Consider the following 24,984-nt stretch of genomic DNA (forward strand, 5'->3'; position numbering starts at 1 on the left):
GGATGGCTCCAATATATATTTATATTAAGCTCCTGAGACAACTCTGGCCTTAGCTTTCTGTGATCAATGCTCAGTGTGGTACACACCATGATACCAAACAACACAGTGACTACTCTTCATCATTTAAATGGGCAGACTGACTGATTACAAAATTGACAACACTTGTGATGCTAATTACAGACCACACATTAGTTTAACATGCCCCCATGGTCAGATCTTTTCTAGGGATACCATCCTTTTTGTTAAGGGCAGTTTCATCTTTTTTCATAAATAATTCTGTTTAACCTCAGAAGCAATGACTGATTTTAATCAGTGATTTAGAGTAGTTTTATCATTATTATTTTTCTCAGTTTCAAGTTATTTCAGTGGCCAATCTGGTTTTCTTTCTTTTTTTCATTTCTGTATTGGGCTCTATGAGATGCTTCCCCTTCACCACCTCATATGCTGATTTTCAGCATCAGAGTCCAATTCGTTCCTTTACATCACTTTGTTTCCCATCAAAACGCACCACCGCAGCCAGTGTGTGGCTCCACCTGCTCCTCACTCATCCTCCACCTCTGTCCCTGTAGTTATTCCGTCTGCCTGTCCCCCAGTGGACTACCCTCTCTGAGTACTGCAGCAACACCAACCTGGCAATAAATCACATTGCATTATCACCGCGCCGTGCTTCGCCTGGCTCGCCCTGCTCCGCCCACTGCGCGCTTTCCATTGGCCGGCGCGGCTCCTGGCTCTGCCTCTCCGTGCGGGACATCGGCGCAACCGTACGTCCCGCCTCCTTCCTTGGGGCCGGTGATTGGAAGAGAGGGGGCTCTCCTTGAGCTGTCAATCATGCCCCTTCCTGTGCGCCTGGCTTTCAGTGCTGCTCTCTGCGACGCACCGAGAGCGGAGCGGAGAGACTCGCTGCATACCAACAGAGATATACGGCAGGCTCATCTGTGGTCAGGACGCACAGACCCCAACCTGTTCCACGACAAGAGATGTGATCAGATCTGATGAACTTTGGACGGTTTAAATTCTACCACTGCTTTTTATACATTGTCAGAAGAAAAAAAAAATCTGTTTCTTCTTCAAGGCACTGAGAGACAAACTAAGTGTCTGGAATATGTGTTTATTTTTTCTGCTTTAATATTTGACTGAGTGAGAGTCTGCGTCGGAGAAGACAACAAAAGCATCAGCCGGGAGTAATCAAAAGGAAAAAGTCAAGACTGATGTTTTCATCTACTCACGTGTAGGAGAGTTATTGCTGTTGACATACGTCTACTTTTTGTAATAAACAGATATTTTTCCGCAGTGAGAGGGGGATATACCATTTTATATCTGGCTGCGAAAAAAAAAAAAAGCAATCATAAAAATCAATCAGAACTCCATCATGGGCTGCCCTGGTTTGGGGAACGCATTTGCTGGTTTGATCCTGGTTCTGCTGTCTAAAGGTAAGTTTCCTAAGTGATGCGGTGACGCTTCTTTTGCCGCTGCGCTTCTGTTTTTGCCTTTTAATTTTTAATGCCTGTGGGCGCGAATACTAATGATGATGATGATGAGGAGGAGGAGGAGAGGGTGGGTGTCTATACCTGCATGTGAATCACGCGTGTCTGCTGTGCCACTAGACGCTCCTGATCTCTATTTGCTTACACAGAGATGCGATAGATTCTGTTTGCTTGTGTGCGCACGAGCGCGTGCGGGTCAGCACGGAGCAGGGTTCATCTAAACCTCGTGGTTCAGAGTAAACATCGAGTGATGCATGATGTAGAGGTGTTTACAAAAAGAGGAGGGGAAAATAGACTCCCATCCCTGGTCCTCGGTGAGCATTCCTTTACTACGTGACTTGAATGGGACGGCATCCCCACGCGCACGACGCATTTCGGAGCGGGGGGGGGGGGGGGGGGGGGGGGGGGGGGGGGCTGTTGGAGTTAACGTGAGTACGGGTCGAAGCAATGCAGTGAGACTCAGGAGAGACGCGGTGTTTTGTTCTCTTTCCTCATACCCCAAGGTCGAGACAGGAAGAGGAAAAGATGAAGAGTAGAATAGAATAGAATACAATAGAATAGAATAGGATAGAATAGAATAGAATAGAATAGAATAGAATAGAATAGAATAGAATAGGCACTACTTTGTCTCAATAGGGAAAATATTTCTTTGTGAGTTCAACAAAAACAGAATAAAAGCACATTATCTCCATACAAAACCAGTACACACTAAGAACCGCTGGGTTAAAAATAAAATCTGTAAGCACTGGGCCAAACGTGGACCATGCCAACCATTGGTACATCTAACAATTAACTGGGTTATCGGTTTCACCCAGCATATAGAGTTACGTTTACTACCTCAAAATTAGGGTAAAATAACTAATTTGTTGAATTGGAGCTACTAAAACGTTGAGTTAAAAACAACAACCCAAAATTTGGGTTATTAAATTATTACAATGTAGGTTAGTGATCAGCTACTTGAGTCAGCTCTCTAGCACAAAGTAATGTTGTTTTAGGAACCAAACCCTTACTGTCTTGTGCAAACTAAACTAATTCAAAAGCCAACCAGGTTAAACAACTTCTTCCAATTTGTTTTTAGTGTTTACGCTTTATTTATTAGATCCTAAAGTAGTGGTCTAATCGGGTACAATTTGGTCAACTTCTGACCTAAAATGGCAGACTGTGCAGAATGACACAGCTCATGTATGACCCGACCACTGGGTCAAACCTTCTGGTCCATTATTTAGTCAAACCAAACCAAACGATCACCCAACAGCTCTATCACAGTAACTGAGTTAAAAGAATAACCCAACAGGTTCTGGTGTTTAAAGACAAGAAAAGATAAGAGAAAATTTCAAACACACATGAACTGCCTCCCTCTAGAACTTATAACTTCAGTGCATAGTACTATTATTTCACTTAGGTCATCTTTGTTGAATGATTACATAAAAGTAGTACAATAATAACAAAAAAAAATCACTTAGAAAGAAACATGAAGTTCCTGCAGCTCAGGGCTGCTGAGCAGAAAAATGAGTTAAAAAAGATTATTGATCTTTAAAATATTTGTTTAAAAAACTAACTGCTGCTGGTATGAAGGACTGTTTTGTCCTAATTGTTTTTGTAATGGCTGGGTATCAATACCTCCTACCGGAGGGGGACAGTTTGAATCTTTTCTGCTTTGTTAAAGGATCTATGTCTGTAGATTTGTTCTAGATTATTCAGACTGATACCCAGCAGGTTACTGGCAGTGGTGGCTATTTTCCTCAAAGTATTCTTCTGTGTTTCTGTTGTGCTACCAAACCAGCAAACAATGCCAAATGTTAAAAGACTTTCCACAAAAGCACTGTAAACCATTTTGAGCATTTTATGGTCAACATTAGTTGAAACTCAAATAATAAAGCTAGAAATTCGAGTGATTAAGCTTTATTTCCTTTTTTTTAATCAGTGACATGAAACATTTTGGTTAGCACATCAGTGTAGTGGTTAAAACTGTCACCTCCCAAGAAGGTTGTGGGTTCACTTCCTGACCTGGGGGCTTTCTTGGAGTTTGCATGTTCTCCCTGTGCTCATGTGGATTTACTCCAGGGAATCCGGTTTCCTCCCACAGACCAAAAACATGCATGTTAGGTTAACTGGTAACTCTAAAAATTGTCCCTAGGTGTGAGTGAGAGTGTGAATGTCTCGTTTGTCTCTATGTGTCCCTGTGATGGACTTGCAACCTGTCCAGGGTGTCCCCAGCTTCTCACACAGTGACTGCTGGAGACAGGTACCACCTCCCTGCGACCTGGAAAGGAGAAGCGGGTTAAGAAAATAGATGGATGGATGAAAAATTTTCTTTCAAAAGATTCAAACACACTTTATACTAAAACTAGTGTGTTTGTCATCAGGGAACACAAAGTATAAAATAAATCAAATTTTATTGTGTATTTTAAAGTGTCATCCCCCCAAAATCTTGCTATACCACAGGATGATGTCCCATGTCTTATTAGCTGTGTACAGCATTCTCACCATATTCTCTGATTTCCCTCAGCACATCGAGCATGAGCAGAGACAAATACTCACACCTGGCTCAATTAGTCCTGCCTTAGTCTGGTGGGAAATCAGTATATAAATAAATTACTGAGGCCCCTTAATAACAATAATTGATGTGTCAGTGCAATGAGATATGAGGTTAACAACCTGCAGATGCAGACAGGCTGCACCCTTCCTGCTCCTGAGCTCCTTGTGGGCAGGGAGAGCCCAGCTGGTCATGGTTGTCTTCCCACAGCAAGCCCCCCATATCCAGTCCAGGCAGACAGCAGACGGACAGCTCTGCAGGAAGTGCACAGCACACAAACACAAAGGGCTCAACATCACACCAACCAAACCCGATCCAAAGTGGGTCTCGTCTCGTGTTTCAGCTCCGTAAATTTGTAAACCTGTGGGGTTTGTGCTGTATGAAGGTGCAACCAATCATCTCAGGCACAGTTGAGGAATGATTGAACTTCGATGTGAGATGTGCACACTGCCGCACATGTGAATCAGATTCATCTTGGAGAAGGATTCCACCTGCTGCAAGTTACTATATGTTATCAAAATGTCAATTTTTAAGGTTGAAAGCATGCATTATAGAGGAAGAACATGACTGTTAAAAGGCTACTGTTTGATGGTTGATAAATCATGCAGCAGCAGCATAATCCTCTGTATCTGGCCCTGAGAATCATGGGTGGGCTGCTGTTGCTAAAGTGTTTCACCACCAAATGTTTACAAGACTGAGAGAGTTATTAATGCTTGTTTAATGACGTATAAGACACATACCCTTGAATTATTGTACTGCTTTCACAGTATTTTATTTACTTGAGGATAGCTCATTCGTAGTCTGACACATTAACAGCCATTCACATCTTGGAGACAAAAATGATATAAGAGAGTAGCTTGATGTTCCATACACACTCAGAAATGGTAAAATAGGTTTTAGACCTGTACAATGGCATGCAAGCCAGGAGGTTTTTTTTATTTCTGTGCTGCAAAACACACCATTAAGCTATTCAAAGGTTTCCTACAGACTTGGCATCTGAATGCACAAACCTCTCCATGGATATGATGTCCAGGTCCTGGCATGCTGTCGTGCTTTTCTCTTTCTGTTGTTTTTTTCTTTACTTAAAACACACAAGGACTATTACTCTATGAGGTTGATGGCAATACTCCCACTCAAACATACAATAAAATATCTGCACATTCCTGGCAACAAGCTGTCTGCAATTACTCAAAACCTGTTTTCTCTCTGCAATCAGACCAGAGATGAAGCATTATGGCTGGAGTGTATCCATGCACACATTAATTCAAATTAATTAAACAATAATTGCATTATACATAATTTAAAATTGAGATTATTGCCTTGGCTCATTCAGGATTACAAAAGAAATTCTTTAAGAAGAAAACAATTTGTATTCTCTTAAAGAATAAAATTTTTAATGGTAATTTTACATTCATAAAGAACCTGGCTTATAGATATCGATGTATATGCTTCGGGAAATCCCATTTTTGCACAAAGCTGCGGAATATTCAATATGTTGTTGTCAAACAGTCCAACAGATGTGTTTTCTTTCAAAAAAGCTGGAAGCTCCGGTAAAAAGGAAGTGTAGAGGGCGGGAGAACAGGTGAAAACAAGTGGGGCCGGTTTGTAACCCGCCATCCTTCTTGTTTCAGCAACATATGGAGGCCAAGTGGGGTCAATGCACATTGCACATGTTAGCACATAGCCATCCTCTTTTTTCCTGCACCCTCATACACACATCTATTCTCAAACACACAAACACACACGCTCGAATGGATCACCAGTCTTGGCTTGGAGATGAAGAGAAGAGAGATGCCAGCATCAACAGATGCCACGCGCTCCTATTCTGGAGGGGCTTCTGTTTTTTTTTTTTCTCCCTCCCTTTGAAATCCATGATTTGTGTGTGCTGTTGTTCTTCATGTTTGGCTTAGAATTGCTCTGCCATTTTGGCAGATTTTATTTATCTGCAAGTGTTCAAGTGAGAGGGCTTGGATTTGTTCTGAAGAGCCTTGGGGACAAGGGTTGGAGGTATAACCAGAGAGGGTCTGTGGTCTGAATATTTTCCCGAAGGGGGTTCACTTTTTTTCTCACGCTGTTATGTAAAGGCGCACCATATCTCTGAACTGGTTCCTCACACATGAAGGAGCAGATCAAACCTCAGTAAAGTTTGCTCTTCTAAATTGCAGAGTTGAGGTGTAAAAAAAAATTAGGTGATTTTTTTTTCAGTGAACATCTCATTTTCATAATTGATTAACCAATTATACATCAAAATTACTGTGAAACACAGCTGAGCCTGAATAAAGCATGATATATTACTCTGACTCTGATCATATGATAGTGTTGCTGAGTTTACATTTCGTTTCCACAGAATTGTGTAAAAGTAAGTGAGTCAGCTGGAAATGCATTATCCCCATGGGATTTTCTATGCCCTCTCCTGTATGCTTTTTTATTTGGGAGTGCTACCTTTTTATCTTTTTCCATTCCAGAATTTGAATTGAGCATGGTGTAAAATATGAAGACTTAACCTACTTTCCAGACTACTCTGATTGATGGATTTTCATTTGAAAGGTTTCCTGGCATATTTAGCTATTAAGGTCTATCCTTTATTTTTAACAACTTACTTTACAAAACCAACCATATACCTGTCAAATCAACTTTTTAAACTTGGTTTTCTGTAGTTTCTGTTGCTGCAACTCTTCTGCTGAATACTTTATAAAACTGAAAGGACAATAAAAGCTAATAAAATGTGCATCTCTTCTGACTGCAGTGTAGTTTCCATCCATTTGAAAAAGAAAAACATTTTCTCACGCTGAAACCAAGGGGACTTAATTCATACAGATGAAATGCAAAGCTGCAATGAGGCCAGGCAAAAATGTCAGGGTATTGTGAATATGTCTGTGGCTCAAAAGCTTTGAGAGTTTTTTTTTTTTTTTTGCTTGAATGTGCAGCTTTGTCTGGAAATAAGACAATCATTACATTGCTGAGATTTTTGTGATTCCAATTTTATTAGCCCAGCACTGTAACCTATTATTATACAGTGTTAGCATTTATGTGTCATTTGCACCATTATAAATCTCTGACATTTTTAGGTCATTTGACCCACATTTGTGGCTAATTTCTTTTCAGTGTAGCACCTTATAACCCAGTCAAATGATAAAAAACACAGTTGAGAGAGCAAAGATTCTCTAAGATTAAATGTCCTTGTTTGAAAAATATCTAAATATAATCACTGTTGGCATTTAATAAATAATGTTGTAAAGCTGTTCCCAACTTCACAGGCTGTTTGGAATATTTCTAGCAATGCATATATTACTCGACAACAGAAAAACATTAGGATGATGTTACCATGGCAACAGTTGAGCTGTCAAAGCATTTGGGTCAGCCTGACAGAAAATGAGAGCAAACTTGAGATTCTGCTGTCTTAAGTTAGGGAGGCCTTAGATGCACCAAAAGTTACTGAAATGAGTCACTGACTCTGAAGATGCTGCAGAATGACTTCAATTATGTGTCTTAAATTACTATTCATTTGTTTAGATGTAAAATGGCTATTGTACCATGACTTTAATCTTGTGAAGGCAGTAAAGTTAATAACTCTATAGTTGGCAACCTCTTGCAGCTTTGGAATGAATTTACAAAGGTGTTACGAAATTGCATCAGGGACGGAAAAACAAAAAAACTATTTATTTTAGTCTTTATTGTTTGCAGTGGGTAATTTTGCTTCAGGCATAAAAAAACAAAAACACTACACAGTTTGATCCGTCTCTGAAATAGTTTAAAAGTGAGAATTACAGTATAATGCAGAAAGAGTAATTCCAAAAATAGTAACAGTAAATCAGCTAAGACTAGTTAAAACAAAGTGAGACATCAAAACATTAATACAGGAGTGTTTTCTTTACAAGTGTAGATTACATACTAATATTTATGGTACTTGGCCTGTTTTATATTAGAAACAGCTGAACACTGAGTAGAGGTTGTATTGAATGACCACAAATAAAATAGTTCCACTTTGTTTGTTTGTTGTTTCCTGGTTTTTGCAGTGTTTCTGATGACTGGTAAGACAATGAGGAATATTAGACAATAGATGAACTCTGCACTTTGTATATCATAGTTTTAGCAGCCTTCAGGCCAGAGCAGCGGTTCTACAAAGCACGATAGGCACCACCTTGATACCTTCAAGATCTTTTCAGTTGGTTCCATCTGTTCAGGCTGCACACACTGGCTTGCACGTAGTGTCAGTGTCATCAATAATGAGTTCATTTGCAATTATAATTACAGTTATAATATATGGAGTTAAATGTAATGGAAAGTAAGTGGGACTATTCACAGCTTGGGCCAGGTAGTGGCACTGTGTTTCATTACTGTTGTAATTTGCTCTGAAATAACCTCACTTCATTTTTCCCATCTCTCGTACTCAGTTAAAAAACCTGCACTGGTTTGAGCGTCATTATGAACATTAGCATTTTTTCTAGGGTTCTTGCTGTGGTAAATGAAAAAGAACAATGTTTATTTATTGCAAGAGAGAGATAGTTCAAGAGGGAGAGGATAGGCTGCAGAAACAGAAATGGACTTGCATTAGCCACCAGACAAGAAGGGGCAACACACACACACACATATATATATACAGTTTGCAAAAGAAAAATACACATGCATGTACACACTGAAATATGTTCTTTTACTTAGGCCTCTGGAAAGATGAATTTCAAGAATTCCCTTTCTGACGTTGTAAAATCGATGGAAAGCAAACAGGAAAGGGACATCTTTACTGTACATAGGGGATACATTAGTGTGGATATTAATACTCCTGTTGATCTCTTCTATAAAGCATTCATAATCAAAGTTAAACAAGTTTTGGTACAAATTTCTTCCATTTGGATTTCAAAGCTCTAGTTTACACTGCAGACTGAGCTATAGGGAGAAAAAGGAGGAAGACAAAGAGATGGGTTTGTGTTTGGTTATGTGCAGATGTTACACATTTAGGAAAAATAAATTCAGTTTAAAGGCGAGAGAGCGCTGTGTGATTTTCTTCCCTCTCTTCCTCTTCCTTCTAGTCTTTTTTTGTACCATCAAGTTAGCATCATTCGAAACACAATTCAGATTAGTGCAGGCGGCTTGTCCTGGGGGAGCTGGGAGGGACGAGGGTCCCGCTTTTCTCCCTGTCCTCATTACCAAAAGACAAGGCGCTCGCCGGCAAATCAATGGAAAAGGCTTAGGCACTAATGCAGGCCATGCCTGATGGAGGGACTTAGTTTTGTGTGTGTGTTTTCTCCAGCTTACTGTGTGAAAGCTATGTATGAGTAAAACTTTCCTTTCTTTTGTATTTTTCCATTTATTCATTTTGTTACAACAAGAAGCTGGAGCAAAACACGTTTTCCAAACAGCCACTAAATCACTTGTTTTGGTGTAACCTTAACACGCTGATGTTTACCACTGGGACACTATAGCTCAGCAGCCCTTTAATTACGAAGCGATAACGTCAGATTCATCTGTGAATCCATTTAGTCCAGTACAAAAGTTGGCGCCATTGTAATTATAATTGCCCGGGGCATTGTTGCCATGACTACTTGTACTTCAATAGTCAGCAGTTGTGTACAACTTCCTTTGCAGTGGCACAAAAAGAGCAGCACCTCAGTGTTTCCTATCAACAGCCCCCTGCAGCAGATGCCGAATGAAAATTTGCCGAATGACCCACCTGTCTCACGGCTCAATCTACGCCGCAGCTGTTCCTGCTGTAGTTGATTCTGCCGTTTCTCTCACATTTTCAGCCTCCATCCCACGCTTGCGCCTCTCATTTTGTTTACACAGGTAAAACCACTGGGTGCAACAAATGCTAAATAATAGTTTTATGTTGTTGATTTTCAGCTTCTGCCATCTGATGGTGCTGGAGGTGTTTGTGGGTCTTTTCAGGCGGGATGGGAGAGAGCAAGGGGGAAGAGAGGGAAATAAATAAAACTGAGGAAAACAGATCAATAAATATTTCAGCAGCTGCTCCCTTCACAGACTTCTCCTGTAGCCATAAGAGCGAAGAGGGAGACAGAGAGACGAAGGGATGGATAAAGTGCAGGAAAGAGGGAAAAAACTGGGGTTATTGTGTTCCAGACTGGTATTCACAGTGAGCTCTGAGAGAGATGGAGGGTGAAAGAGACCGACAGAGAATGGGGATAATTTGGTCCCAGACTTTAATAGACAGGGGGAGGAGACATGAGTGAGGGGTGGAAAAGGGACACAGGACGTACTAACGAGCACCACATACCAACATTGTCCTCCAAGGGAACAAAAAAAGAAGCCATATGAGAGGCTGTACTTCGAAACTTTGGCTCAATATAACAATGACTGTAAGAGACTGTCGCTTCCTGACTTTCACTTAATTCTAATTCCTGTCAGGAGACAGCGACAGACCGTGTGGGTGTGTAGTTTGTGCTGCAAGCAGTTCTAAATGATAATGAGCCGCTCAACAGCTGAGATGGCCGACGTGTCGCTGCGAATCAGGCGTGTCCGCCGTAGGTGCCAATCATGAGCTGATATGTTCTCGCATTGTCATGAAATTTGCTCACCCAGGGAGCACGTTACATGCAGCATGTGCAGCGCGGTACATTTGTTTAATGCACAAAGCAGAAACAGCATGGGGAACAGAAAGACACAAGAAGCTGATGAGGACGGACAGGACAGAGAGATTGAGGAGTTATGAAAAAAATGATTGAAGGAGGGCTGTGAGGAGGCGAGCAAGGGAAGGGAGACAGATGGTGTGAGGGAGGAGGGATGCAAAGACCCGCAACAGGCGGTGATCGAGATGGATTGATTTTGCAGGCAGATGATTAGGTGGGAAAAAAAAAACACGTCAGGTTTATCCTGCCAATGAAAACTGAGTTTGGTAATATTGCTGTGTGAGTGGGAGTAGTAAAACTGTCTCAGGGTCACTTGTTGTGTGATATTGCGGCATTAAGGAGCTGCTGCTAATGCAATATGCTACTGGTTAGGGAGTCATTACAGCAAGGCAGCACACCTCTAATAAAATAGTCATGCAGTGTGCCCACATAATAAACAATTTGGAACTTGTCAAGAATCCACAGGTTACACATTTATGTATTTGGATGCTGTGTAAAATTGACAACATGCAATTAAAAAATGTTTTTACATAATTTGGTGTCGCAATGTGGAAATCCACATTTAAAAAAATCTTGATGCTGTGTGACAGTTATTTTGTGTAGCATCCAATGTTAACCACACAGAGCTTATGCTGTGATTATAGATGTGTCACAATTCATCTGCTGTTTATTGCCAGCACATGGTTCTGGTTCCAGCTGTGAAAATGCCGATGGGAGTTCTTATAATAAAATGTCCATGTTAGCATGATATTCTGACTGAGAAAGACTCAGTTAGGCAATATTTGTCAAGCTGTGGTGACCCTAAAATGGACTTGCAGTTCTACAGGTTCTTTAAAATTGTTTGATTCCACTCTGCATGCATTCCAGATATTTGGTGTTCAAATAAACTTCCCCACATATTTTGAGGCAAAAATATCACAGAAATAGTTTTGGAACAAAGCATCATATTTGTGATAGTGCGGTCCTGTTGTGTTAATTGCAATGTTGGGTGAGATTCCATCAAACGTTCGTGCTGCTGCAGATCTTTATTTGGAATTGGAACAAGATGCTGCTCTATTATGTTATGCTATTTCATTAATTAGATGAAGCGTTAGATAACACTGAAACCCTCTGGTGTTCTTTCCAGTTTTGTAATTCAGAAAGCTGAATCCTATTATTGTTTGAACCTGAGAACAGTATTTGAATAAGAATTTTAAGATATTTCAGATATTCTGCACTTTTAAATTGTGCTCTAATCAAATTCTGTCCCCTTATTCATTAAAGGATGTGAATGAAAAGTACAATCTAATTTTTGTGTAATATCCCTTTGGTGAAGCTTCCTAATTCCCCCCCCAAAAAAAATCTCTTTATTTTAACATTTCAAGGCTATGATGTACAGTGAAAACTAAATCTCATTTTATCTATTTTCTGCCTTTTTGTGTTTGAGCAGCAATAAATAAAAGTAAATTTGGTCATTAAAATGCATAATATCATTTTGAAGATCCAAGAACCATCATCCTGGTCTGTTTAGTTGCTGCAGTGCTGCAAAACTAGAGCTATATCCAGAAAAAAATGTGTTGGGTAAGCATTAAGTTTGATGTACAGATAAAATGCAAAGATGAAAGCTCTGAATAAAATTGGTACATAATAGCAAATGATTTAGCAACTGTCCCTTCAGAAACGATTTTGTCACAGCAGCAGAACATCTTCTTCTCTCCCCATCAAGGGGGCACTGCCTGTATCGATGTGACCTTTATCTGGCCAGTAGACCTCCAATTCCATTAGGAAATAATGAAGGTGTCAGAAAAGGGCAATTAGCTGCTTAATGTTGGGCAAAAGTACTTTAATACAACATGAATTTGCTGACAAGTCATATGTATGTCTTGACATCAACAACTGTACTTTAGAACATGTTTCCACAAATGTTGATTTAGATTTGTTTGATTTAAAACTAAACTTTATCTGCTTCAATAGTCAAATTGTGTTATAAGATAAAAAGAACATATGGTCATATTTTCAGTAATAATGTAATGAAATATAGCCTAACCATAAGAATGGATAAGATAAAACTAACTTAAAAGGCTGATGCTGGATCCACGCAGCTAAAGATTTAAATCTGACATGAAGACACAGCATCTGAATCATAAGATGAACAGCTCAATTTGATGCTCGTTATTAAAGCTTCATATATTGTAAACATCTGCTTTATCAAATCTTCACCTACCTTTGTTTGTTGGTTTTGAATCTGACAGCTGAGATCAGAATTGATCTGTATGCTACAGGGAGGCTGCGATATCTGACATGACAAATGTTGGCCAGATCGTGCAGGTGTTTTCTCAATCAGGCTGGCGTGATTGATCCTCCCCCGAATCCATCATGATCAAGCCATATTGACAGTTGACTTCTATTAAGATTTTCTTCTGACAGTAGAGAGAAACGAAAGATAGGAGCTAATCGACTCCAGTGAGAAAAGTTTCTGCAAAGAAACTGCACTGTCATTCAGCCCCATGGAGCATTTAGTAATCCCCCCAAAAATGTGTTGGGAGGACTTCTGCTGCTTCTGCTACTGCTATTGATTTTCCTTTAATCAGACTTTTCATCATGCTGCTTTTGCATGGGAAATTAATGTGAAGTGTGCTGATTGTGGCTGAACACTCGCTCTGATTATTTTAAACTGTTACAGCAATACCTTTGCATACAGTGTGTGATATGTTTGGCCTAATTGAAACAGGTTTTGTCACTAAAATGAGGTATTTAATGTGAGATATGATACACTTGAGAAAATATTTGATTTCATGTACTAAATAAGAGGTGCTTCAGCCAACCCCTGTCATTTAAAGCCTCATTTGTGCTTCCTGCATCACAGTGAGGCTTTTATTCTCAAGTATATACATGTCTCTTGTCAGGATTTTGACAGTGCTTTTTGATGTAGCACAGTGATTTTTTCCTTCTTTTTTTTAAAGACGAGACTTCTAACTGAGAAAGGATTCGTTTCTATACTAGTCTTCTGCACAGGCTGAAAGCAAAGCTGGCATAACACAAATTGTCAAACCATATAGACCGACTGGCTTTGAAATACAGTGCTTTTGAAAACGCAACATTTCAATTCAGGGGACAGCAATTACACAGTCAAATGTGGAAGAGGATGGAATTGCATTACAGTGCTGCCACATTTATTATAATCCAGTAAGGTTTTTTCTTTGCTCTGTGCTTAGTGTTCATCCATGGGGACCCCACAGGCCTTCTGACTGTGCCCACTCACCCATTCTACTTCCTGCTCTCAACTAACACTTCAAGTCAACCTACAGCCATCTGTTTGCTTTTTTATGGGGGGGGGGCAACTTCATGCCAAGAGGGATATGGACATATGTGGTAAGAAGGACCATCAGAGCTAACAACCTGCTGTGACTGCAATGATTACCTGGGGAACGTAGCACATCCTCTCAACCTTTAATAAACGCTGTGTTTCCCCTGCTGAGGTGGATATTAATGGCCTCATTCACGCCATGCTAATTCCATTAAAAAGACTGAAAATGGCAAATATCTGCAGACAGTTTGGTCATTTTAGGGCAGGGCCCCATGCATACCAGCCACACATTCTGACCTTTTTTATTTGCAGTTTTTCTTTTCCATGAACAATAATAACAAATTTTCACCAAAACTATGATAGATGTAGGCTAATATATTGCCCAGCTTCAGTGCTGCACAGCCAGTCATTTTTAAACACAGTACTTTCTGACTCAACGGATAATGAGATTTGTTCTCCATAGTTTTGATGAAATATTTTACACTTATTTTGTAATTTTTATGGTATTAATATTGTATTATTATATAATTTGACCTTCAAAGCAAATTCTGCACACTGTTGGCTATTTTTCTGATGGAAATTAAGGTTTCTTACTGTAAAAGATGCATCTGCATCAAGGTAGTTTATAAGGTTTGCATAATCTAAATGATCAACATGTTAGAAAATAGATAAAAATGTTTGCATCTAAAACCATTATATACCCCTTCCACACACATTGTGTACTTTTAATAAAAGCTACAAATCTGTCCCTATTTTATTGCCTGAAGCACCACAGCAGTGGCATATTCCCAAGCTGACCGTAAGACTTTGGTTGTCAACTCACTGTTTTATTTCACGGAATTCTGCAACGATTTGTTGTCTGGCTTCAATCTCTTCAACCACTGCCATGGTCTTTTTTATGCCACAAAAAATAACCTTTTTTACTACGTTCATGACTGTTCATAAAACTCCTAGTTGAACTCTTATTTGAGAGAAAATCACAAGTCAAGTGTCATCAGTACAAGTTGATTGGAGATTTCCAGACGCAAGGCTAGGTATATTACAAATGGTATTAGTACAAAACTGCTGAGACAGGGTTTTCCTTTTAGCTCAATATCTACAGTATAAGAATTAGATGTAAGCAATATATACAGTATATCTTTACAATTTTCTTCAAAGAAGAGGACAAAAAAGAAAAGAAAATGAATAAAACACAAGTTCAAGCTTCTTTCTGGCACACAATCTTCCAGTACATCAGAATTACTCTTCCTCATCCTCAGTCTTTTCTTTTCAATCTTTGGATGCATTTTGGAGACAAAGCATTTCCCATTTAATAAGAGACTTAAGCTACCTAACCAAGTTATTCATAATTGATAGTGTTTACTTTGGTTTTATTTTTTGTTTGTTATTTGTGTTGCAAACAGTCCATGATTTATATTTTTCAGTGCTATGCTTTCTTTGTTATTAAAGAGAGACATAGGAGCTAATATCACTAATTGCATTGTAGATTGCAGTTTGGAAAGCATAAAACTGGTATTTTAAATATTGGATATTAGAGCCACAAATGGCCATTTGAGGATCTTCAGTGTCTGTTACTACCTTGATTTTGTGGTATAAATATTTCTGATTTGAAATATGGATACGCAGGGTTTTTCATCACTACTAAAATTAGTGTTTGTGATTATTTATACAACTTAATTTCCAATTTTAGCAATGCTGTAATCATCTTTGTTGTGTCATTATTGTGACATGCATGAAAATTTACCTTTCATACCAGATGAGCTAAAGAGCTCTGCTCCTGAAATATAAAAACTGAAATTGTATCATTATCACCCAACATAAGTTATTAAACCTAAAAATTTGCAATTTTTGAAACTTTCTTTGAAAATAGCATAAGATTTTAACATGCAACTGATCTAATCATTTCCACTTTTGATTTCAAATTCAGATTCATAAAAGCAAAGTTATAAATAGATCTCTTTTTTAAGAAGATATTGTTCACAAGTTTACCAGAACAAAACAAAGAGGAGATTCGGAATGTGACTATGAATATAAAACACAAATGGTATAAGATAGTATGTTTTATTCTACTGTTGAGAAGCTTAATGTGCTTCCTACAGGGCACCTGGGCACCGTGCTGTAAAACTGGGGTGTTACTGAATAGATCCCTGATGCTTTAAGTTTGTGGATCTCATAAATCCTGTTTGCAGTAAGTTCAGCGGGAAGCAGCTTCTGTAATGGCTCCTGCATTTGGGAAAGTAAAAGGTGAGAAAAAGAGTCTGTGCTGGGGAAAGTTGAGGCGGCTCCGGAGATGGACTGCGCTCCGCGAGAAGGACAGATGAAGGCAGATTGAGATGGAAGCTCACCATATGGAGGGCTGTGTCTGGCTGTAGCCGGTTGTTTTATTTATTAGCCCTGCCAGGTTGGTTGCAACATTAATTTCATGCCTGTGTTACCACACCTGCATTTGAGCTGAGGTTGCTGACTTCAGATAACTCAAAATAGAGAAACACAAGCTTTTCTTCAAACTGCAGAGAAACACAGACTAAAGTGATATGAAGTAATTAATATTGTGGTGAATAACGGGTCAGGTTTTGCTGCATTAGCCTAAAGCTTTTAATATTGTGCTCACATTGGCTTTTTGATCTTATATATTCTTTTTAGATTCTTGGTTGCAATACTGAATACAGATCTAATTTTTATATAACCACAAGGTCCTTATATGAGCTACAAAGTCACAACATCACAGAAAGACAAATCAGCTCTTATTTTTTTTGTCATGACTCATATTTACTCACATCTTTTTCTTTTTTAAATGCTAGCTTAATTTTCTCTCTTTTTCATTTCCTGCCAGTGTTCTTTGTAGTTGCTAAAGTGTTTGTTGAAGTGAAAAACGATGTTTAACAACTATTTCACCATTTTCCTTGCTACCAACCGACCAAACTGAAAAGTGAAATAAAATGCAGTGTAAAATTTAACCTCATTGCTAATTAATGGAAATATATGTAGACTTTTAGTTTTTTTATTAAACAAATTATTAATGAAAAAAGGAGTTGTTCTAGGAAATATATTATAGCATACCTCTTTTTTTAAACAAAATGGAATAAACAAAATGGACTGCCGTATGGAAATGGCAGTGGCATGTATGATCAAAGTATCACTCAACAATGACAACACCTTCTTTTTCATCATCTTTGAAAGAGCCTCTTTTAAGAAAGCTTCTCTATTTTTATTTATTTATTTTTTTACAAGTGGTCTTTGATATAAATAATTGCCTGCTGGAGTATATTGGCTTTCGTTGAAATGTTGTGAATTTTTCCAGGTTTGAATAGTTTTACATTGTGAATTTCTTTTTTATCTCATGACCTTGTTATATAAGCTGTGGTTAGCTTTTAACGTGAGCGCTGTTTTTTGTAATGACTGCTCAGAAGTGCTTCATTCAGTCTCAGTTTTAAAGTTAAACTCTTCTTGATCTCAGTTGTTGTGAACATTTGGCCCTAAATTTTTAAGTAAAGTAGCAAATATTTGTTCACATTTATTACTGGATTATTTTGTTATTTCTGTATCTTCTGCAGACAGAGTTATATATTTCTCTGTAAAATTAGGTGACAGATGGGCTTCAATTTAGTCACAGCATCTTTTCCTGCTTAATTTATGTGCCATGCTGTGATTGCAACATAAGGAACCTCAAGTTTAAACTTTGTGCACATCAGCAAAACAGTCTCAGTCAAATGATGGGCCATACTAAAACTCTCCCTGATATTTATTGAAGGAAATGAGAGGAACCAGAGGATCAGTGTGTAACAGGTCACAAACATTTGCTGTAATGAGAGCCTTATCATGCCTTATCCACACAGCAGTGGATTATTCAGATTCAGAGTATAACCGTTGTGTTAAAAATCATCAAACAACAAAACCATAAGCAATATGTAAGTTCAGGGCTGAAATAGCTCAGGTTGGTTCAATCATTTCAGTAAAAAATGGTTGCTACACAGTTTTTTTGCTAACACTTGCTGAACTTTACCCTTGAATATTAACCCTCAACTGACTGATCACTTACACCTGCTGACAGATCTGTGCTTTTCATCGCAGCCATCAGAAGAACATATTTTGACGCAAAGTTTGCTTTGTCATTTTATTACTTCGAAATAAATGAAAATATTTAAAGTGGACCTCAAAGAGTCTATGTTAAGGAGTGAGTGGTTGGGCAGAAAAGGGACACACAAAAACAGTAAAACAGGGGACATAAAGACAGATGCTTCTACGACTTTTAAATTAATTTATTTTTAACTCCTAATCAGAATTAGTAGACATGCTTACATATTTTACAGGCCCAAACTGTGTGCAAGGGCTGTGTCTTTTGGGGGAAAGTTGTGTTAGTAGAGTCTTGATTCACCTAAATATGTATGTCTCTTTTAAGCATCCACAAAATATAGCAGATCATAAATATTTGACACACATTCCTATTCTGGGCCCAGAAGCTGTTGTTTGTCCATTGCAGATTTCCAAAAGTGGAACCTGAACCCTTCTGGCCTTTTTTTTGTCTCAGCAACAAGACGACCCACCTGTCTGAAAGATTGTATGAGACCATGATTGAGGTGCTCAACTCGTGGTTCATCAAAACCCTCTGGGGAACCCTCTTCTTTTTTATTCGATTCTTTCTCCCATATCAAACAGACAGCGACTGCTAAAAGATTCATGCGTGTGGACTTTAGGGTCATTAAAGAATGATCCACTGCAAAGCTGTTTTTTCACCCTCATAATGAAATCCAATATTCATGAAATGGATTTTTCTCTCTGCTCGCCCACCAATCCTAGTCACAGATGTGTGTTTGCTGGTGCTTTTAGACTATGTTTGCACAGCCTTGTTAGGCTAGCACGGGTTAATGGTATCCTAAAGGCGCATTTTTAGGCCACCCAGTTAATTACACAGGGTTGACTGATGACCTCCCTCACATTACCTGTGTAAAGCAATGTAGAGTGAGGACCTATCTGGGCTTTTCTCAGATTGGGGTCAGAGTAGAGACCAGTTAATCATAGTTTTGTTTACATAAGCATTGTGCTAAGCTTCCAGACATAATCTGATTGGCACATGTGCATCTGAAACCTATGATATGCAAATTTTGGCATTAAATGTGTGTTAGGCAAGGAAGTAATGCATTATTTTACTCCTATAAATAAAATGTGAGAATAGAAAAGTTGATTATTCAATACTTTTTTTGTACTCAAATACTGTATAGTCATATTCAGATTTCTTTTTCTTAAGGAAATAAAATTTAAATGAAATCATGAAAGAACATCAAAATCTAACAAGTTCTTCGGAAAGGCAACAAGTCCACGCCTTATTTAAATTTTTATTCAGAAGCATCAACTTTGCAGATAGTGGTTCTAAATCTCAGACTTGTTCAAATAAATCCCAGTAAACCTTTAAATTACTATTGAAAGGATGAAAAAACATGATGATAAAAAATAAACCCATATGTTATATTAATGGAAGTAGTTCACTTTGAATTGCAAAACAGGCACCAGCCTCAATAGAATTTGTTTGAAGAGAAAATATGAATATGGGATAAAAATAAAAACTATACAATTTTGTTTAAGCAACATCCTTGAGATGCAAAAGGAATATGGTGCGATGGGTTTTAAAAAGTCTTACATGTAATAATTTACACTTTTCTCACCCCATCATTTTTTTAAATATTTATTTGAACCTGATTATGCACATTTAAACCCTCCCAACCAGTCAACCCTAACCCAGTTGTACACTCCCTCACAACTTGCAAAATCTGTGGCATTGTGCTGAGTGGCCTTTTATTGTGGCCAGCCTAAGACACACCTGTGCAGTAATCATGCCGTCTAATCAGCATCTTGATATGCCACACCTGTGAGGTGAATGGGTTATCTGAGCAAAGAGAAGTGCTCACTAACAGTGATTTACATAAATTTGTAACCAATATTTGAGGGATAAAAGGCTTATTGTGTACATAGAAAAAGTCTTAGATCATTGAGTTCAGCTCGTGAAAACTGGGAACAAAAACAAGAGTATTGCATTTTTTTTGTTCAGTATAAGTTTACAAATGCTAAAATATTACTTCTGATTTTGCCACACTGTGTCACTTGGTTACCGGTTTTGTTTACCTTGATGACAGGTTAGCAAAACTCTAATACTATGAACACAGCAAAGGGCTGGAATAATCTATTAACAGAAATGGGCAGAAGTTAATTAGTGTGTTCCCCCCAGTTTGTGAAAAAACACATGACAAATCATTTCTTTTAGTTTTAAAAAATGGTTGCACATATGATGTCAATTAATTGAAAAATCATATGCTAAATAACTTGTTTTGTCACAGTAAACATCAATAAATTAATTTGCAACTATAATTTAGTTGTTGTTTTTTTAATGTGTGAAGATTTAATATAACTAAATGCAAAATTGACACGTCTTACCATAAGTCTCTGCCATCTACAGCTTAAATTTGATATCCTGCATCAAAAAAATCATGTAGTCTGTATGTGAGAAAATGTATGATTATTTAATCAAATCATTTATATTACAGATATTTTTTTCCTACCTTCAGCCTCAGGCTTGGGAGAAGACAGCTCATCTGTACGGGTGAAAAGAATTGGGTAGTACCTTTACTAACTGAAGGGAAAAGGATTGAAAAACTTAAAAGCTTTTCTTCTCTTAGTATAAATGGACCATGTAGGCCTAATTTAATTTTTTAGTCTTAGTAGTCATACTAGATATTAAATAAAAGCATGTGAGTGACACTAGTGTTGATACCTGAGGGTAGGGTTGAATATTCATGAAGTCATATGGAGGGACTGTGTTCTGAATTGGAAAATAAATAAATAAATAAAAACCCACAAGGAATTATGCGATGCTTAACAGCTTCCTGCTGCACTGAATCATGGGAAAATATGGAAAATCAGATATCTTAGTGATTAAAATGTGGCCTACAAAATATGACTTTTATCACTGGCATCTGTAGCAATTTTAATCAAGTCATCTTTTTTGTCAAATCATCAAGACACTATGCCACATTTTATCCTCACCACCTTCATTATGATAACCACCAACACCGTTATCATCAACACCAATAATCAGCTGAATCTTTCCTCCCTGTCGTCTCACTGTTATCTCCATATTTATCGCTGCTGCTAATTCACAGCATCACACTCGGCTCTCTGCTGCACAATTGTGTTTTGTTGTCACAGCAAGTCAGTGTTTTTTTTTTTTTTTGGCTACAATTACATACTCCACTGAAGCAAAGGAGGTAATCCTTTCTCTGACTTTGATTACATTTTACTGCTCTCCTTCTTCAACCTACTAACACCCATTTCACCCTCATTCCTCGTCATTTTCATGCATCCTCTTTTGAAATTTGCAGCAGGCACCAGATGTGGACATCTTATGCATTGCTGGTTTTAATTCCAACCTATGCTACTTACCACTGCTTCTGTGTCTATGTTTGTGTGTCTTCCTTCAAATCCATTTTTATTTTTTGTGTCAAGTCTCTTTCTCTGCTTCTTGGTGTTCCTCTCTTAACACATCTGCTCCTCTTGAGTGGAAACTCTTTTGCTCTTCTACTCTGTGTCATAACTTGTGAGAATAGCACTGGGTGTACTGCTCTGCATGGAGCTGTTCGAGGTGAAGATGATGTGCAACAGGGGTCCAGACTCTTAAAGTAAAAGAACAGAGTTAGTTTGTAAAATATATGAACATTTTGCTGCACAAAGCCATCCTGCGTTGAGCCTATTCTAAGTGTGAATCTGGAGTCCCTAAAGGAGGGCTGATATCAGGAGGGCTGTGGATGTGCAAACACTCTTCAGTGCACGCAGATGTGAGTGCAGCACGTGCCCTCGGCAGCATCTGCACTTATGTGTTTGTCAAGAGAAGGACTGGTCATGTTTGTGATGCCTCTGAGGCTTTGAGCACATAGGGAAGCAGGGTGAAAAGGTCAGAACATGTTAAGCACTTCTATGAACCATGAGTTACCAGAAGATGTGGATGCCAGGGGAGCATCCAGAACTCCAGCCAGACGTCTTCTCTAAAAATATTCCACTCAGAGCAAACAGCATGTCTAAAAATGTAGAACTTATAAGACACAGCTGTCCAAAAAAGTTCTTCATGCAAATAAAAAGAACGAAACTAAAAATGAAAGTAACACATGACCAGGAAGGACGAACACACACACACCCACACACACGCACACACACACACACACACACACACACACACACTCACACACACACACACACACACACACACACACACACACACACACACACACAGGTAAAAACATTATTGGCCTTTTGCCTTTCAGAAGCAGGTGAAAACGATAAAACACAGAGCGAATGATCCAGGAGTCTGACATGTTCAACTAACTTCAGGCTGACTGTTGTTCTACATACGGTAGCTTAATTTTCTGCTTTGCTGACTTTCTTATCTCATCTTTCCCATCATGTCATCTTATGTATATTGATCCTGCTGACCACAGCATCTTTGTCTCTGCTATTTTCCATATGTTTGGCTCATTGCCTGTGTTGTTTGCATTACATGCTGTAGGGTCTTGCTGCTTTCACAGATTAGAGCGTCTTCATTTACACTGACTTGGCTTAAAGGGGAGAACTTATTTTGTATTAGTTTTCCATCTGGTATAAGCTGCCTCTGGAATCTTGTTTGTCCAGAAAGCATAATGCTTGTACTTTAAAGTTACAGAAAAACAAGGTTGAAAATTTTCATCAGCGAGGAAGAATAAAGTTATTACTTTCCCACACAGGTGAAGGCAGGAAGGAAGCTTTTGCTCCATTAACAAGTGTTTTCTAATTGGCTAAGAGCACTGATAGACAGCAAGAGAACAAGCCTTCTATAAATACAGGCTCACTTTGCCTCAACACAAAGTTTATTAAGGCAAATGCTCAAATGCACTCTGAGTCACACACACATACGACACACAGGCACACAAATGCATGAGGCGCGAGTGACACAAACAAGTGAATAAATCAGCACCTGAATAAATTGGGAGATCTTGATATTTTTTTCCCGTCTTTCCTTTTCCTTTAGCTATTCCTGCCTCCTGCTTGATCTTTCAGCCTCAACAGGAAAAGAGAAATTGAATTAAAAAGTGCTTTTGATATCTCCTCCTTGCTGAAGATAAATAAAATGATCAGACTCTGTCAACAGGATGACTTCCGCCCCTATTTTTCCCTTCTCCACCTCCTCCGAACACACCCTCATCCTTCCATCGCTTCACCCCCACCTTCTGTCCCACTCCGCTCCTCTGATTGGAATCTGGAAACCCATTTGCTATCTTGCTCTCAGACCTAACTCAGACCGTGTCAGGCAGTCTGCTCACGTCCCTCTTGCCTTTTTTCTCTCTTTTGCTCTCTCCTTTCGTCTTTATCCCCTCGCCGTCTGCTGCGGGCTCTGTGGAGAATTTGCCCAAATTACCTGTCATACTGGCAGCTACGTGTAAATAAGCCAGGAAAGTGTGTCGCTTTTTTTGTCCCCCCCCTCCCCATTTCTCTCTCCTCTCCCTTTACTTTGACGGCATTTCAACTCTCTTTAAACCACCAATACCCTTCTTTCAATCCATCACATCTTTCCTCTTTTTTCCCTCCTCTGTGCCCTCAACCTCAGTCCCTCCTTGCTGTTTCTGTGTTTTTTCTCTCACCCTATGCCAACAGGACTACAGGGAAGCTTGCCAAAGTCTTTGTGTTTTTTTTTTCTTCTGGAGAAAATGAGTTTGTTGCTGACTCTGTGGGAGACATTGCATGTGGAGAATCAGACGTCACCACCTTTCATTTGGCCTCTGAGCTCTGAATGGTAGGGTTGGGAGAGCAGAGAGAAAATGTACTCGCTTCATTTAGAAATGAAAAAGCATAGGTTCATGTTTCTACATTAAGCTTGGTTTAAATGTATTCCAAACAGGCTCTACAGGTGGACACCACAGTTATGCAGTTGTTTTTATGCAATAGCTCATGATAGATGGAGGTGGAAGAGAGTGAGGGAGAGAGGTCAGGGCCAAACTTGAAGGTCGGTTTTTGCTGTGGAAGGTGTAATCATCTCTCACTCTGGGTTACAGGTGCAAAGACTGTGATTTGAAGGGAGAGAGGTGGCGGTAAAACCTGGAGGTGCATGTTGCAGCACAATGAACAGAGTGATAAAGAAGAAGTCATGGAGAGAGGGAGTTCTTAAACCCCTTGTCCTGCTAACAGAGCCAGGCTCCAGTCAGGCAGCCTGTGAGATTTATTGAGACTGCCTGCCTCTTCTCAACTCTGTGCCAAAAGAGATTTATCTTCCTGATAACCCACTGAGCATCTAAATGGTCTGTAGACGTCTAGACTAAAATTTGGCTAAATTTGATCTAAAATTGAACATTTATTAGACATCTAAGACTAGATTTAGGCATTGATTAGATGTCTACATTAAGCTGAGATTGACAGAAATACATAAACACCGCCCACACATGGATCAAACTCAAGATATTTGTATTACAACCACTACACATATCCCAGTGAGCTAATCAGCCACACAATAATGATGACGCTACAACAATACAAGACCGTGTACAATCTGTCTGCAGAAATCTAATTGATGCTGAACAAAACTAAAGTGCTTTTGAATTATTTCTGGGAGATTTTAATGAGCATTTCTAATACAATTTTCAGTATATTATTTAGATTCTTGTGCATGTTAGAGGCCTGCAATCTTAGAAATATAAAGCCTACATAAGAGTTTTTTTTTTTCTTTTTCACTGAATAAACGTCTTCTGTGTTTGCATTTTATGTTTTTCCTTCTTGACCTTGACAAATGCATGTTGTCTTCAAATAGATATTTGCATATTGCTTGCCCAGTTGCTGGTTTGGCACCTCAAAAAAAGGTGTCATTCTTGTCTGCTTTGTACTAAATGACCAATCAGAAATAATTGATTCCTTTCTAGAAATTTGACTAATTTGGACAATTTAAATCAGAGCTATTTCAGTAAAAGGTATAATGTTGTAACACCAGAAATGTTTCTGAAAGGTTGTTATCAAACTTTAAAAAACTACTTTCAGTATTTATTTATTTTTGGATTTTAAGCTGCACTTGGTTGTGTGAGCAGATAATTTATA

At 38.7% G+C, this 24,984-nt stretch overlaps 1 protein-coding gene and 1 long non-coding RNA gene across 3 annotated transcripts in view; one reads left to right on the plus strand and one right to left on the minus strand.

The window, feature by feature from the left end:
* Nucleotides 1-853: 853 nt before the first annotated feature.
* Nucleotides 854-24,984, plus strand: part of iglon5 (IgLON family member 5) — a 111,576-nt gene continuing 87,445 nt past the window's right edge. Inside the window, exon 1 of one of the 2 annotated variants that reach the window (XM_037980443.1) lies at nt 854-1,430. In XM_037980443.1, coding sequence (XP_037836371.1) covers nt 1,370-1,430 — 61 coding nt within the window. In that variant the 5' untranslated portion in view covers nt 854-1,369. The remainder of the gene's footprint in view (nt 1,431-24,984) is intronic. The other variant, XM_017423752.3, reaches the window with a different exon arrangement.
* LOC112450758 overlaps nt 3,740-24,984 on the minus strand; it is a 91,884-nt gene continuing 70,639 nt past the window's right edge. The window contains exons 2-3 of the long non-coding RNA XR_003039445.2: nt 4,143-4,274; nt 3,740-4,052 (exon numbers count right to left, since the gene is read on the minus strand). This is a non-coding gene — a long non-coding RNA (uncharacterized LOC112450758). The remainder of the gene's footprint in view (nt 4,053-4,142; nt 4,275-24,984) is intronic.

The sequence above is a fragment of the Kryptolebias marmoratus genome, linkage group LG16, assembly GCF_001649575.2.
Source record: "Kryptolebias marmoratus isolate JLee-2015 linkage group LG16, ASM164957v2, whole genome shotgun sequence".
NCBI lineage: Eukaryota > Metazoa > Chordata > Actinopteri > Cyprinodontiformes > Rivulidae > Kryptolebias > Kryptolebias marmoratus.